The sequence below is a fragment of the Bombus terrestris genome, chromosome 3 (assembly GCF_910591885.1).
Source record: "Bombus terrestris chromosome 3, iyBomTerr1.2, whole genome shotgun sequence".
Lineage (NCBI taxonomy): Eukaryota > Metazoa > Arthropoda > Insecta > Hymenoptera > Apidae > Bombus > Bombus terrestris.
In genome coordinates this window covers 8,402,798-8,417,943 of record NC_063271.1, presented here as the reverse complement: position 1 = coordinate 8,417,943, position 15,146 = coordinate 8,402,798, and the positions used below count along the sequence as shown (strand labels likewise).

General features: G+C 31.2%; 3 protein-coding genes across 5 annotated transcripts in view; 2 read left to right on the top strand and 1 right to left on the bottom strand.

Moving 5' to 3' along the window:
• LOC100651121 (flocculation protein FLO11) overlaps positions 1-9,323 on the top strand; it is a 33,506-nt gene extending 24,183 nt beyond the window's left edge. The window contains exons 4-10 of one of the 2 annotated variants that reach the window (XR_007223506.1): positions 218-441; positions 1,748-1,912; positions 3,128-3,506; positions 3,820-3,976; positions 4,088-4,661; positions 4,993-6,294; positions 9,226-9,323. Coding sequence is in view for 1 of the 2 variants with exons in the window: in XM_003394462.4 (XP_003394510.2) it covers positions 218-441; positions 1,748-1,912; positions 3,128-3,506; positions 3,820-3,976; positions 4,088-4,661; positions 4,993-6,126 (2,633 nt within the window). In the remaining variant the exon portion in view is untranslated. Of the gene's footprint in view, positions 1-217; positions 442-1,747; positions 1,913-3,127; positions 3,507-3,819; positions 3,977-4,087; positions 4,662-4,992; positions 7,117-9,225 lie in introns of those variants that run through there. The other variant, XM_003394462.4, reaches the window with a different exon arrangement.
• LOC100651241 (tetraspanin-2A) lies at positions 8,468-11,666 on the bottom strand. Of its 2 annotated transcripts, XM_012321065.3 has the most exons (6): positions 11,383-11,666; positions 10,348-10,545; positions 9,934-10,110; positions 9,251-9,436; positions 9,044-9,145; positions 8,468-8,946 (listed from the first exon to the last, which is right to left on the bottom strand). In XM_012321065.3, the coding sequence occupies exons 1-5, from the start codon at positions 11,467-11,469 to the stop codon at positions 9,068-9,070; spliced, it is 726 nt and encodes a 241-aa protein (XP_012176455.1). In that variant the 5' UTR covers positions 11,470-11,666; the 3' UTR covers positions 8,468-8,946; positions 9,044-9,067. The 2 variants fall into 2 exon arrangements, with proteins under 2 accessions (XP_012176455.1, XP_003394511.1); XM_003394463.4 differs by lacking the exon at positions 8,468-8,946 and having other exon boundaries at positions 9,010-9,145.
• Positions 11,667-13,107: 1,441 nt separating this feature from the next.
• Positions 13,108-15,141, top strand: LOC100651362 (calumenin-B). The gene is made up of 5 exons (XM_003394464.4): positions 13,108-13,244; positions 13,349-13,456; positions 13,762-14,329; positions 14,466-14,581; positions 14,666-15,141. The coding sequence occupies exons 2-5, from the start codon at positions 13,355-13,357 to the stop codon at positions 14,852-14,854; spliced, it is 975 nt and encodes a 324-aa protein (XP_003394512.1). The 5' UTR covers positions 13,108-13,244; positions 13,349-13,354; the 3' UTR covers positions 14,855-15,141.
• The last annotated feature ends 5 nt before the right edge of the window (positions 15,142-15,146 follow it).

The window sequence follows — 15,146 nt, the reverse complement described above, 5'->3', positions numbered from 1 at the left end:
CTATTTCGGAGAATGTGAATTCCGTAATAACAAGAAACAGAAGAGAATTGTAACATCGCGAAATAAGAATTCTGAAAAATTTTACGAATCGAAAACTGGGATTTTTAATTGTTCGAAACATTTGTTAGAGTGTTAAATAAATGTTCGCGATTTTCTTCGATATGAGAGTTCGATGATGTTTTGATGATTCTAATTACTCGTCGAAACCGACTTGCAGACGGGGGAAAAGAAAAGAAAAGCAGCGTTTCTATTATTCAAACGAAACCGAGCGAGACGAAAGAAAAAGCGCCTCCTGCTATTCAACCAAGCAAGACGTTTAAGACAAATTCCGAGGAAGAAACAAAAAAGCAAGCTAAAGGCACGAAGGTTGTTGTAAATTCAGTGATCGAGCAGAATGTCATTAATTCTGAGGATAGTGGATTACGAACTGTAAAAAATCAGGTGAGGTAAATTAGCGATGTTTTTCGTGAATATAAAGAAAAAAAACGATATAACTATCGAGACAAGAAATATGTGTCAGTATAATCGCACAATTTATTGATCATACATTGATTATCGTTTTTTGACTCATCGTTTAATTTTAAAATCTCGTATTATATTAGGAGAAATAGAAATATGGTATAATTAAAATATGTATAAAATAAGAAGGAAGGTACTTTCCCTTCTGCCAAGCTAACTTTTCCGGTTTAAACCGTTTATTCATACTTATCTGTGCCTAAGTACATACATGCACCGATGTAAAAGATTTCTACTTTCAAACGATCGCCTAAACTTAAAGTAAATGATTCAACCCGCTATTGCATATATCATTTAATATCTTCAATTGATTTCGTATTTTGACGCTTTTTGAATTTACAGCAAAGCGTTCTATCTTGGATACTAACGAAATAAATAATTACGAATTGTGATAGTATTTATACGAACGTTTTGCCAATGAAAGAAATTGATTCAGAGTGGAGGTAATGTTTGCATTATAAATTTAAATTCATTAAACGATGAAAGTTAAACTTTTCTCATATACAACTTTCTTCCAATACGTTGTGTTGGAAATTTCCAATTAAATTTAATTTTTTTCCACGTTAATTAAAAATATAAATATCAAATAACTGTTGTGAAACATGGGAGTATATCGAGGTCTTTTTACGTAACATAATTTATTGCTTCGAATTTATATTAAACGAAATGATACGTAGATTTTTATATTGTTTGACGATTTAAAAAATAAATGACATTTATTTTATATAGTTGTGGAAATATGATGCAAATCGCACTTCATGTAGAAGAACTTTGGGACGAAGGTGAAACACGTCCAGACCAAAATCTTGTGAGTTAGTTCATTCTTTTATTAAACGTTTAAAGTAGTATTTATATATTTTTAAAAATTCACAATTCATATATAATTGCAATAAGTGCTTGTTTCCTGTGTATGTGTATTCGACCAAACAAAACATAATTTATATGCTTTGAGATGATTACCAAAAGAAAAGGAGAAATTATATGCTGTGCTGAATTTAAAGATGTTAATCGTCGTTATACTTGTTACACGAAAAGACCTCTCTCTCTCTCTCTCTGAACTCCAAAGATAATAATGAAAAATTAATAACTAATAACATTATGCCGAGCCCATTACCATGAAAATAATGTGTATCATTTCATGTACTCTACTTACTAGTAATAAATCAAATTTATGAATGTTCAATGTAATTTACATACATTTCCTGCTTATTACATGCAATATACGTTACAGGAACCGAAGACTCAAACACAGGTAATGACAAAGAGTCCTGTGATATCTTCGCAAGTGCAGGTAAAGTCAAAGGACGAAGCACCAGTCGTTAAGAATAATCTTGCGGAACCTGAATACGACTTCCTATCGAAGCAACCTGCAGAAGTAGTTGATGAGACGTACAAGGTAAAAAAATTTGGACGACTATTTTTAGTAAAATATTGATTATCAAAATTTGTTGGAATCGCAAACAATATTCTAATAGGCGTGTTAATTAAATTTCTAAGTTTAAAGTTAATATTAATTTATATGCTATATTCATAATATTAATATAACTCTTCGTTAATCAATTTTCTGATAATCATTTTACTATATTGTGAACTCGTAGCTACTTTATTAAACGATAGTGAATAATTCTGCGGTACGTGTACAACTAATTACAGGAAAGCCTTCCGTTCCAAGTCATTGATCAATAATGCAATTTTTCACCTATTAAGCCTTCCTCGTTGCATATTATTGACATTGACACAAATAGTTGCAGTATCGTACGTAAATATGAGATAAGGTGACTGAACCAGTAGATCTAGTTCTCGCTATGACAAATTAATAGATTCTGAAATATTTGCCTGATTTAGATTCTGAAGAATAAAGTGTTATTGAAAACGATCGAAAGTCAATTAAGTGTCATAAATTGTACTCATAAATTATATTTCTTACAAGAATGTTATAATATTGCATCTTTTACATAAATGTATATTTTACAATGAACGAAAATGCAATATAGATTATGTTTATCGTGATTAATATTATAATTGTACAGGAATATGATTACGATATTGCAATAAATAGATTTCAAGTGTACAATCCTTGAAATACAAAGCGTTGATGATTTTCTTTGATCGAAGTAAAAGTAGGTATTTACTATATAATTTATATTTCCTTTAGATACATGTATCTCTATTCATCTTTAGATTCATTATCGCGCAGAAATCGGCCATGAACCGCGTGAAAGTTGAATCCCATCGTCAGACCGCATGATAAACGATTTCACCGTTGCAGCTCATCGATTTGAGGCTTATGCTTAAAGTTCATTCGAATAAAAATCTGAATGTCTAACGCGTAATAGGCGAAAGAATGTTCATAGTTTAAGTATTGTCTTCAATTTAAAACTAACTTTCTTTCCAGACCATTCGCTCATAATATTCGTAGACATAATTAAGCATCAACAATTTCGTTTTTGTAAAATACACAAAAAGGTGCAGTAGCAAGATCTACTCAAGATCCAAGTAAATTTTTTGAAAACCAATCCTGCTGGCAATTTAAATTACAAGATCAATATTCCCTTAATGAACTGTTCAGATTGCCTCAAAATTAAAATAATGTTTGTTTTCATTTACACAGTTAATTAATCTGAGACCCTCTTCGAAACCCCATGGAAAACCTAGACCTACCGGTCGACGAGAGAAAGAGAATCCAACTGGTCTAGTTACGAAGCTCGGTGGCACTATTGTTAAAGATGGATTGACCACTGTTCACGAAACTAGCGTGATTGGTACTTACATAAACGGGAAATACGCTCAGGTGCTTCAAAGCTCGTCGAGAATTCTTTCCGGCGCTCCGCCAGTTCATGAAGGGAAAATTCGTCCCTCTAGTACGCATAGAATATTAAAAACTATTGGACCGCAGCAAGGAAAGCTGAAACCACAACTTGAACCTACACCAACGGCGCAGCAAGAAGAATCATCGTTACCCTTGGAAGTTTTGTTTAGTTCCCCAGCTGGTAAAATGTTCTTAGTATTGTATTATATTCGTTGTTCCTAGGATATTTCCATAAAGATGTTTAAGTACCTTTTTTTAATAGATTATTAGCAGTTTAGTTGATGTTACAACTTGAATTTTATACTATTAGAAAAAATTGGTTTCTTTTAAAAATTTTAGCAGTTGTAATATTTAATTAAGATGTTCTGAAATTCTGATATTTCAAAAAAGTAATAGAGCTTAATAACGTTGATTTGGATTAATAATAAAATACATTTATCAAGCCTGACGCATAAATGGATAAATACGACATAATCTTAGTTTCACGTTGTTAGGTTCCACAGTAAGGAGCACACGGAAAAACTCAAGCCCAAATTTATCACGACCGAAGTTCCGCAACAAAATTAACGATGATTACGATGGCAGTGGTGAGGTGCAACAAACGAAGCCGGGTAAAAATCGAAGCAGTACCACCTCAAGACCAAGTTATAAGTTAGTATCCTAATATAATCATATTTTCATGTGACCTTTATATAGTAACATAATTTTACTGACAAATAGTATAATTTAAAAAATTTACTTTTAATGCTCTTATTTTATCAGAAATCGAAGTCCTCCAACAACAACCACAGAACCACCTGTTACTCGTCGCCGCAGCAGCTTTCGACCAAGTAATCAACCAAGTTTGCCTTCGAAGCAGAGCAATAAGAATAAAAACGAACAACAACCGGTTAGCCCTAATCCTGTGCCGAAGTTGAAGCTACCAAGAACACAAGGGCGTTGGTCTTACAAGACGACTCCTAAACCAAGAATCGCTATTCGAAAACAGATGGAAATCGAGGACGAACAACGTTCGGTATCAGAAACCAGCACAACTGAGAATCCGGTGAACGTCGACGACAGCAAAACTACCGCATCTTCCGTTTCCACGTCTACGGCGGCGACTGCTGTTGCGGCAGGTCAACAGGTCAATGCTCAGAGAAAAATTCAAGAAGCGGTAAACGATGACGAATTGGATCCGAGCGAAAGCGAGGATGTTGCCAGTGTCAGCGTTCAAGATCAACATCCTGAACAAATTTTACCGATCGAAACAGTCAACGTTGAAATCTCCACAGCTGCGGATATGAGTAACGTGTACTTCGAAATTGCCACTATTAAGTCACCATACACTTTCCAGGTAAGAAATTGTTTTCATATATTTTCCTAGAAATGTTTCAATTCTGACAATACTTTGTAAATTTGATGAATTATATTTAATGGATGGAAATAATTGTTTTAAATTAATTATTTTAAATTATTATTTTAAATTATTATTTTAAAAAGAAAATTAATTTGATATTTTTGTAAATGTACATTTTTATCAATCTTTCAATATTATTCTATTACAATTCCAGTTGCAAATGACATAATTGTTCAGTTTTATGAACTAAAAGAATACTCGATAGTTATTGCACAAATTTGCCTTTTGAAATATTTTGATAAAATATTTATTTCGTTCGATAAAACAGGTTGGAACATTGAGAAATACTCGCTACGTGACAGTAACTTCAACACTGAAGAAATCATTTTCAACGATAGATCCATCCAGCACGGTGTCACCATCAGAGCCGCTAACCGAGAATCTCCTAGCAAATACCGCAGCAGCGTATGAAACGACCTTACCATTAGATTCGGCCGTGGCGACTCTGCCAGCTATATCTTTAGAATCTGGCCAAGCGACTCCACCTTTGGAGACTTTGACCGAGACCTTCTCTACTACGCAAACTCTACTCAAAACTCATCTACTTCCTGTAATACACGGTGGTAATACAACCAAACTGACGCTCGTGCAAACGTACAATATCGCACGTGTGGTCACTGCTATAAAGACTTTGCCACCAATGGATATATATCAGTTTATTCCCAGCAAAGCATTGAATGAGTTTAACTCGAAGCTGGACGAAGCAGGTAGCGAACTTCATCTAGAATTAGATGTCGGTGACGAAGACAGAGATGACGATGATATTCCCAAAAGGGTAGTGGCTCCAAACAGCGACATGGATTCTGATCTAGAACCTTTCAAATCAATTTCATCTTCGAAAGCAAAATCAGAAACTCCGAGCACTTCCATCGAACCGCACTTGACTCCCGATCAACTGGCTCTATTGAAATATTTCGGTCAACAGCAGCCACAGGTGATCACCACTTCACGACCGGTCGTTGTTCTCGACACGCTTTACGAGTCCCACGTGATCCCGGTAGTGAACAACGGCAATACGATTTATTCGACGTTATCCAGGCCAGTTGGCACTGTGCCACGAACATCATATGAATACGGAACGTCCACGATTGCACCGGTTCTGCCACCGCAATTACCACCGCAACTGCCACCACAATTGCCGCTATTTCCACAGCAACCGCAGTTCACTGTGACAAGCGCTCCTCTGATCACGCAAACGTTCGCGACGGTGTCCGATTCGAAAATTTTGAAGCTGACATTCGGAGCGAAAACGGCGTACACCACGTTGTTCTCGAGCAGAGTTGTGCCAACCGAGATTACCACTTATGTTACGAGCACCATACCCGTGCAACCGACAGTCCCAGCCTTCCCAGGTTATTATCCTCCGCCTGTTGGCTACCCGCCTTTCCCATTTGTAGGATAAAGCCTCAGCAACTCGCGCTAAGCGTGCAGGGATACGAGTTGCTCTAAACATATGGAGAACTGAAGAATGTCATTTTCCAAGAAATATAATTTCTGAGAGACGAACAAAATCCATTTGCATCGGATCAATACTAAGGATCGATGATGATCCTAATGGTAGATTCGATAGGTATGGTTCAAAAACATACAAATCAGTGAGAAATGATAATTATCGAAGAGTAAGAGAAAGGATAAGGAATGTCATTGAACTTTATTGAGAAAAAAATCAGTTTTCGATACTCTAGTCCATTAATAACAGAAGAAAGTTCGATGAATTTAATTGTATTGTTCAGAACATGATTTATTTTCTAATTAAAACTTAGGAAAGAAAATGAACAAATCTTGCAGTTCCAGTTGCCAATAAAATATGTTAGAGATAAACTGTAAATTAAACTGTCATTAAAAAATGGATGTTCCCTGTTTTCTTATCTTACTTTTCAATGATCAAATTTCAGTTTGGAATGTACAATTGAATCGATCGGTTCCAATGTATCCTCTTTCCGTCCAGACATTTCGTACCTTAGCATAATCTTAATTAAGGTATTTAAAGTCTAGAACTTAGTATTAGTATGTAAGATACAAGCTGCTGCTCTGTAACTTTCGAAGAATAGAGAGCAAATGATACCATGGAATATAAAGCGAAAAGGTTGCATTTCTCGTCTTTGATCGGCACGCAATGAACACGCGTTCCTCATTCTGATATAGAATGCGTTAATACTCGCATTTTGTTCATGCATTATGATGTGACATGCCGTCTATAATAAAACGTTCGTGGAATTTGGAATTTTTCAAATACTCGATGAACTTGAAATTGATTATAAAAATAGAACACAGGAAACAGCATATCATTTTTATATTATAATCCTGTTGCACAATAATTTATTAATTAATAATATTAGTAACTTAAATTAGTGAGTTACAGATTGTAAATTATATATAGATCTGATAAAAACATAACGATGAAATTGTTTTACTGAAATATTCCTTAATGGAATTGTAATGTTATAAAGACTGATTAATTTTAAAGGAAACCCTACGTGTCTAATATTTACGACATATGTAGGTGCTAAATGTACATCATTCTACAGATACTTACAAGAAGTGTAAAAAAGTATCACACATATTTTCTCACCAGATTGATTGAACGTTTAGCATTTGGCATATCACATTATAACACATGAGCAATTTAATCAAACAAAAAGAGGTAGAACAAATACTCCAAATTTTTCGGTGTACGATCAAAAAAATTCCAATATTTGTTTTGATGTTGCTCATTATAAACTAAATATTTAATTTAATAAGTGAAAAGCGAACATTAATGAGATACTTATTTAAAGATGTTTAGAACAGTATTTTTGCCATGTTTTAATTTGAAACAAAAAGCCAATTTTTACTTATGACGTTAATGTGCTCTTTTATAATTCTTTGAACTTGTTTGTTTAACTGATATAGTAGATCAGGAACAAATTAATTAAAATACATGATATTCCAGAGCTGTTTCTTGAAGAGTTTTTTGTACATTTACCATTTATCATTAAAAATAATGAACTTACATTTTGTATAGTGATTATATATAACTATATAGTCGTGCATACGTAATGTGCAACATCAGAAACGAACAAAATGTTTACAAAGAATCTTTTACATTTCTGTTTACTTGATAAATAGAAATTGATTGAAATAGAAATTAATTGGTTGATAAAAATGACATTGTATATAAATTAATAATTATAGTGACTATGATATTGGTATTGTATGTATATTAGAAATTTTGTAAATAAAGTATATGAAAGTAATAAAAGTTTTTCATTTTATTACATAAAAATAAAATATATACTTAAAAGAATATGATAGTTAATAGAATGGTTTTTAATTATTTTATTTTATTGCAATTAATCAAGTGTATAAGTCGTTCGAAATTTGTATAAATATTAATTACTTAAATCGTCTACTATTTAGAACTAAAATCTAAATTAAACATCGTTTAAGATGAGACTATTGTATAAAATATTTGAACAATTTCAATACAGAAATAGTTTAGTTAAAGACATTACAAAATTGAATATGAACACCAAATGTATATCAAATATGTTGATTCAATCAGAATAAATTAAATTTTTCATTTAGATTAGTTTTCTATCATCGAAATAAAAATATGTATTAAGTACAAAATTATGCCGTTATTAATTAAAATATTAATATTACGTATGAAATTAGACATTGCATTAAATCTACTCACATGATATCATTCGTTTAATATTCTGATAAAGCAACGTGAACAATTTAAAAATATAAAACGTATGAAGAGATTACGTAATGAAGTTTAATTCTAAACTTAGAACAAGCACGTGTATCTAATTTTCTTCTGCTCTAAATAGCACTACAAAGATTTCTTTTAGCTGAGAATACGTTCAGTATATACGTACCGAGCATATACTCTACTTCATTGAAAAATGCTATAGCGAGTAATTATTATAAGTAAAAATTAAAAAAAGATGAATTTAAGAAGAATATTCTATATTCTTCATATATTTCCCCGACACATTGTCTGACTCGTTGATCTTAAATCTGTTTCTCTTCGTTTCAGTCCATCTTTTCATAGATATCAATTCACAAAGTGAATATTATATTGTCATTGATTGCCATCAGTAGACTGCGAATGTTTATGCCAATTCATATTTGTATCAAAATGATCAAAAATATGAAACCTCATTTGTTTCATCTCCTAAATATTTGTGGTTTACTTTGGATATTTTATATACTTCCTCGCGTTACAAGTATTCTGCAAATGTTTGTACTTTTAAATTTTCCACAAATATATCTAAACATCTGCAGTCCAGTCATGAAAGGTTGTCTAATAATGATTATTATTAACGTACATTATTGTACTAAATCGATACAAATCAATGTTTGAATGTGACGGATTGTTCTTCCTTCTTAATAGCTCGGATCAGCGCTAGACTTAGGGCAGCTATTATTATCTGCAAATTTTAATTTACGAGATATGATAACTTTCAAACATTTATGAAATAATCTATTTCTAATATTCATCTCTTTATAGATATAAAATATACTTGGTGCCTTACATGGAGCATACATAGACCCAATGATAAACCAGCTAGCCAACCCGATCTACCCTCCAAAAACCATGAAATTTCTTCGACACATCCGTAGAAGAAGGCGTTTCCAGTAACCGTGTTCCTACACTCAGTGGGCAATGGTTTCCTCAAGGTTATATAATCCATCGGGCCATCGGCACCACAGCAACCGATCTATTTTAAAATTACTCGATTAATCTTGCACTGGTTATTTAGAACCAATTAATTAATAAAGATATCTCTTAACAGATATGTTAATCCCTTAACGCACACATCTTTCTTCGGTTTGTTGATGAAAATGATTCTTGCAATAAAAAACAAACTTAAAATGCAAATGAATGAACAACATATTTTTTATAGAAATCTTGAATCTGTAAAGGTAATTTTAATTATTTGTATGTCACAGAAATTAAACGCATTAAGCGATTGAATTACATATACTTTACATATACTTCGTATAAAATATAACATATTATCTTATTCATTTGTTCCACATTGATTATATCAACGTGAAATAAAAAGTCATAACGAGATTACATTGATTTCTCTACAACGGAGATTATTACTTATTAATCTGCTAAATAATCCCGAAAATATTTCCACTTGTAATTAATTATATAATGTGTAGATTTGTTAACACCGTAATAAAATAATAAAGCATATTATCTTACACTCTCTTGGATTAATTGTAGAATGTACGTCGATCTTTGATCGTAGTAATTGTTGATGAGTGAAGTCATGGATCGTCGTATAAGCGGCTGGATATTACTGTCGTAGGTGGAATAATCGAGGAGAACTGCTGTCCCTGCCAGGCCAAGAACGTAGGAAAGTAATTGCAATCCTACATACTTGAAAAATCAATACAATGTTTGCTTAGGATTCGCATATTTTTGTAACCAATAAATACTCTAATTAATACAAAATGTTCTTAACTTTATAGAGAACTTAATTCATTGAATACAAATACATATTCTTAACTTGACATATCTTGCCTAATTTAAAACGAGTTAGTTATTACGATAAATATAAGGATAATCGTGAAATAATAATGTGAATAATATAGTCATAATGTATCTATGTCTTACAACGTAGAGACCAAGGATATGTTCCATAAGAGCGACTCCACAGCCAATGAACGTAATAATTACGATAAATATCGAAGCCGCAAGTAGGATGTAAATGCCGATGTAAAATTCATATATTTCAAGGAACGCAACCCACTCCTGGAAATCTGGATCCATCCTTAGCCACATACATAATCCAAACATTGAGCTTCCAAGTAGCTAAGATACACATAACATTTAAAAAATCATTTGAATCAATTATTTTAAATAAATTTTCTCATTTTTCTTCTGTAATTTTCATTTAAGTCAATCGTCGTGTATAACTTTCGATCGATTATACCGATAGACCTTTAATTTTTATTTAATAGATTTTATATTTTAATTTAAAAAACAAATAATTTAGTGAAAAGAATAGAAAAAAATCATTACAGTGAAAGAAATTTTATGGGGATAAGAAAGGACAATGCATGTAAGTATACATATGTAAGTATATATGTATTATCGAATAGTTTCATTTCTAACATTTAGTTCTTAAGCCGTTACAGTTTCGTATTCGTCACGCCGATAAACACAGATATGATAGTTACGCCGCGCCGTGAGCTGACTCATATTGATTCAAATGGAACGAGGATGTGCCTATGTTGTAACAAGAAGCGTTTCAAATTAAATTGCCTGTACAAAAGCATTTACGTTAGATATATAGTGTATTATAGTGTATAATCAATCATTAAAAACCGTTTACATGAAAAAAATTACTTCCTGCAAAACAGTTGCATGTAATAAATCGATTATTGATAACAATGTAAAAAGAAAGAAAATAAGAAAGAACGTATATGTACACGTAGATAATAAAATTGGCAAAAAGGGATTAAAAAAATGATGTTTTGCACGATATTATTCTACTAAAAATTGCATAATCTTGTCATTCAATGACCCATTCAATGATAATAAATGCTGTTTAATGTTAATTTTTGCATGAATGAGTCGATAAAAAAGTGTTTGATAAATTTGTTATCAGTTAAATGTAACCATATTTGATTCTATTTTTACGCTTACCCATATGATGGCATTCAAGCAGAAAATGGTAAATTTTATACACTGAATTCGTTGCTCTAATTGAGGCACGGAAGTTTTACCAGCCATTGTTTTAGAGCTAGTTTTTACACTTGTGTATTGCAAACAAATTTTACAACAAAAAACACGTTTGGACGCGGATTTCTTTCGCAAAAATCACTTTTTGAATTAATATCAAAACGTGGACAACGTGGTAGTTATGGACGTATACGATACAGTGTACACCTGATTCTTCAAGCTAGTATTCTCTTTATCACCGACAAATATAAGATAACTGGATAAGCGTGCCCTAGATAAGAGAATCGTTGCAAGTGACTCATTCATTATAGAAAATGATCACTAAAGCAACCAGCTTTAAAAAACGGATGAGCATCTTTTGTTGTTGTTTTCCTTTTACGTCATATTGCTCATATACGTACTGTTGAAAAATGAATTTAAGGATGAATGAAACAGAAAAATAATGATAGATTATAACAAAAATTTTTATTGTTGTATTATATATATATTACATATGTAGAATCTCGTTTATAATTGTATACAGTTTTGTAATTGATTTCGAGTATGTATAATATATAATGTATTCAGATAAAAATTTTAAGCTACAACTTATAGAAGCTTCACAGGAAGTATCGTTACAGATGTTGGATCTAAAATTAGATGTACGGTTCTAGTTGTATGTGTATACACTCAACGAACGCGTACGTTTCTCAGCTACATATATGAGCGAGAATGGATGAATTAACTCTGATAATTAATTACGCACATGCTGTGTAGTTGAAAACCAAGCAGTTAAACCCATAGTTTTTAATTAAACAATTAGTATTGCAACAATAAACGTACACGCATATTACTTGTTTAAAACATATTTACTAATATCAAATATAATTATATATATTATTTAGACATATACATACCACTTTTTAATTCATCATCATTATCATCATCATCATCATTATTATTATTATTATTATTATCATTATGAAATATATAACTCAACTATGTTTACTGCTTAACTAACTTATGTTTTATTAACTTATAATTAATGTTATTTACATATTCTTAAAACTATTTTATAGTATCTACCTATTTCTTAATTTATTTAATTCTTATTACTTATCATAATAATGATTTCGTTTTGAGTTTATCCTATGTTTTCTCTTCTTTATTACTACTAGAGGTGGGAAACTCTTATCTCCATACTATTTTTTATAAAATTTGCTCCTATAGCTGTTTTCTTTAAATTCTAAATCATCTTTAATTATAAAAGTTAATCGTCTTGACTCTCATGACACTTAACCCAGTATCGGAACAATTTTTCAGAAGCATGATTGTTATTACTTATTGCTTAATTAAAACATTAATTTAGGTTACATTAACAATTATAATTAATATTTACATTATTTATGATTTTTACAATGTGTACATTAATGTTTATTAAACAAAAATGAAATTCTATAATAATCTGTTAATATTTGTACAATATTTCTATCGAATATCTTGTATATTTAAATATTAATACAAAAATAGAGGGAGAATTCATTTAGAAAATTAATGAAATATTAATTCCTAAATTATTTTAATATAGTATGTTATTTTGATTAAATAAAATTGTATCTTTTACATTTATCGATAATCACGTGAACCAATCATACGCGGGTTAATACGATAGCGATTTAGCTAATGAACACCCTGCTAGTGTACACAATAACTCGCATGATACTTTGCGATATAGGGCAAAGGCATTGCAGCATCAGCATCAGAAATGGTTTGTAAAACGAATATAGCTGAGAAGTGGGGATGTAGCATCAAGCAAGACATTAAGCTTTGCTGATGTGGAAGTTTCAGTAAGCTGAACTGAACTAAAACTAAAATAGAAGCTATCATTACTTTTAATTTTAACGGTTCATTTACCAACTTCGGATAATTTTTTCTTTTTCTCGTGTTTAAGTGAGCTATGCAGGAATTCATGCTTCTTCAAATTTTGATTGGTTTTTCTGTTTTGGCGACGGCAATTCCGAAGCCGGAAGATGAACATAAATCGCGAGTTATCAATAAGGTTTGTTTGTCACTTGCAAATATATACATAAATCAAACTATTTCGATATATATGCGATAAAAACCTTTCATTTTCAGTTGCTTTATAGTAAAAATAATTTCTTACATAAACAAATAAACAAATCTTCAACGCATAACCTCAAGGAATACATTTAAATATCCTTTTCACACTGTTCTCCTTTCTTTGAGATAAAATTTTTTTAAGTAAATAATATATATGCATATTTTTAACGAATTTTCACTATAGATAATATGAATTTATTTATATATTTTTAATTCACGTTTCTCTAATAAGATCTATTTCAGGAACCAAGTAATGAAGAACACTATGTCAATTCTCAACATAATCCTGCTTATGACCACGAGGCTTTCCTAGGTGAAGAAGCAAAAACTTTTGATCAGCTTACTCCTGAAGAAAGTACCAGAAGATTAGGAATAATAGTTGATAAAATAGATAAAGATAAAGATGGTTATGTTACTGGAGAAGAACTTAAAGACTGGATATTATATACTCAACAACGCTACATACGAGACGATGTTGAACATCAATGGAAATCTCATAACCCAGAACAAAAAGAGAAACTTCCATGGACAGAATATTTAGCAATGGTTTATGGAGATATGGATGAACATGAATTAGAAAATCATGAAAAATCTAAAGATAATACTTTTTCATATATTGCTTTGCTTAAGAAAGATCGTAGACGTTGGGCAGCTGCAGACCTAGATGGTGATGATGCTCTTACGAAAGAAGAATTTCTTGCTTTCCTTCATGCAGAAGAGGCAGATCATATGAAAGATATTGTAGTGATAGAAACTATGGAAGATATTGACAAAGATGGAGATGGGAAAGTATCTCTTTCAGAATATATTGGTATATATTTCACTTCCTTTTGTATTTAATTTGTGCAAATATTTGGTGAAAATTGTTTAAAATCAATGTTCCTTATAAAAAAAATCTTTTATTATCATATCTTTTACGAAACAGTAAAGTATACCTTTTCCTGTAGGTGATATGTATGATGGTGCAGAAGGTGAAGAAGAACCAGAATGGGTAAAAAATGAAAAAGAACAATTTTCTATGTATCGGGATAAAGATGGCGATGGTTTCCTAAACTTTGAAGAGGTGACACATTGACGCATACCTTTATATAAAATATATGACTATATCAAAATAATAAATTTCAACTAAACAAATATTTCAATTTAGGTCAAAACATGGATTATCCCGACTGACTTTGATCATGCAGAAGCAGAATCTCGGCATCTCATATTTGAAGCAGATACGGATGCAGACCAAAAACTTACTAAAGATGAAATATTGGAAAAATATGATATTTTTGTTGGTTCTCAAGCAACTGATTTTGGTGAGGCATTGGCCAGACATGACGAATTTTAATAAAATTTGGTATGTCATCTTTAAATAATTATACCTTTATAAACGAACAAAAAACATAATTGTGTGAAACATCAAGAACAAACTGTATGAAACATTTACTAAAGATATTTTACTTTTATTAATAGACTAAGAATTTTTTTATAACGGCTGATTTTTACTTACTCTCATAACATTGTTAACTAAAAATCATTACATCCTTCAAAAGTGTAAATATGTATTAATCATTGTAATAAATTACAAATATTTACTTAATAAAGTATACTAAAGTATATAGTGTATATATCTAATGGCC

Coding starts and splice junctions, on each gene's coding strand:
- LOC100651241 (XM_012321065.3), bottom strand. CDS start 11,469: ATGGCTGGTAAAACTTCCGTGCCTCAATTAGAGCAACGAATTCAGTGT. Junction 10,546..11,382: donor GCTTGAATGCCATCATATGG/GTAAGCGTAAAA, acceptor TGTGTATCTTAG/CTACTTGGAAGCTCAATGTT. Junction 9,146..9,250: donor TGGGTCTATGTATGCTCCAT/GTAAGGCACCAA, acceptor TAAAATTTGCAG/ATAATAATAGCTGCCCTAAG.
- LOC100651362 (XM_003394464.4), top strand. CDS start 13,355: ATGCAGGAATTCATGCTTCTTCAAATTTTGATTGGTTTTTCTGTTTTG. Junction 14,330..14,465: donor ATCTCTTTCAGAATATATTG/GTATATATTTCA, acceptor CTTTTCCTGTAG/GTGATATGTATGATGGTGCA. Junction 14,582..14,665: donor GTTTCCTAAACTTTGAAGAG/GTGACACATTGA, acceptor ATTTCAATTTAG/GTCAAAACATGGATTATCCC.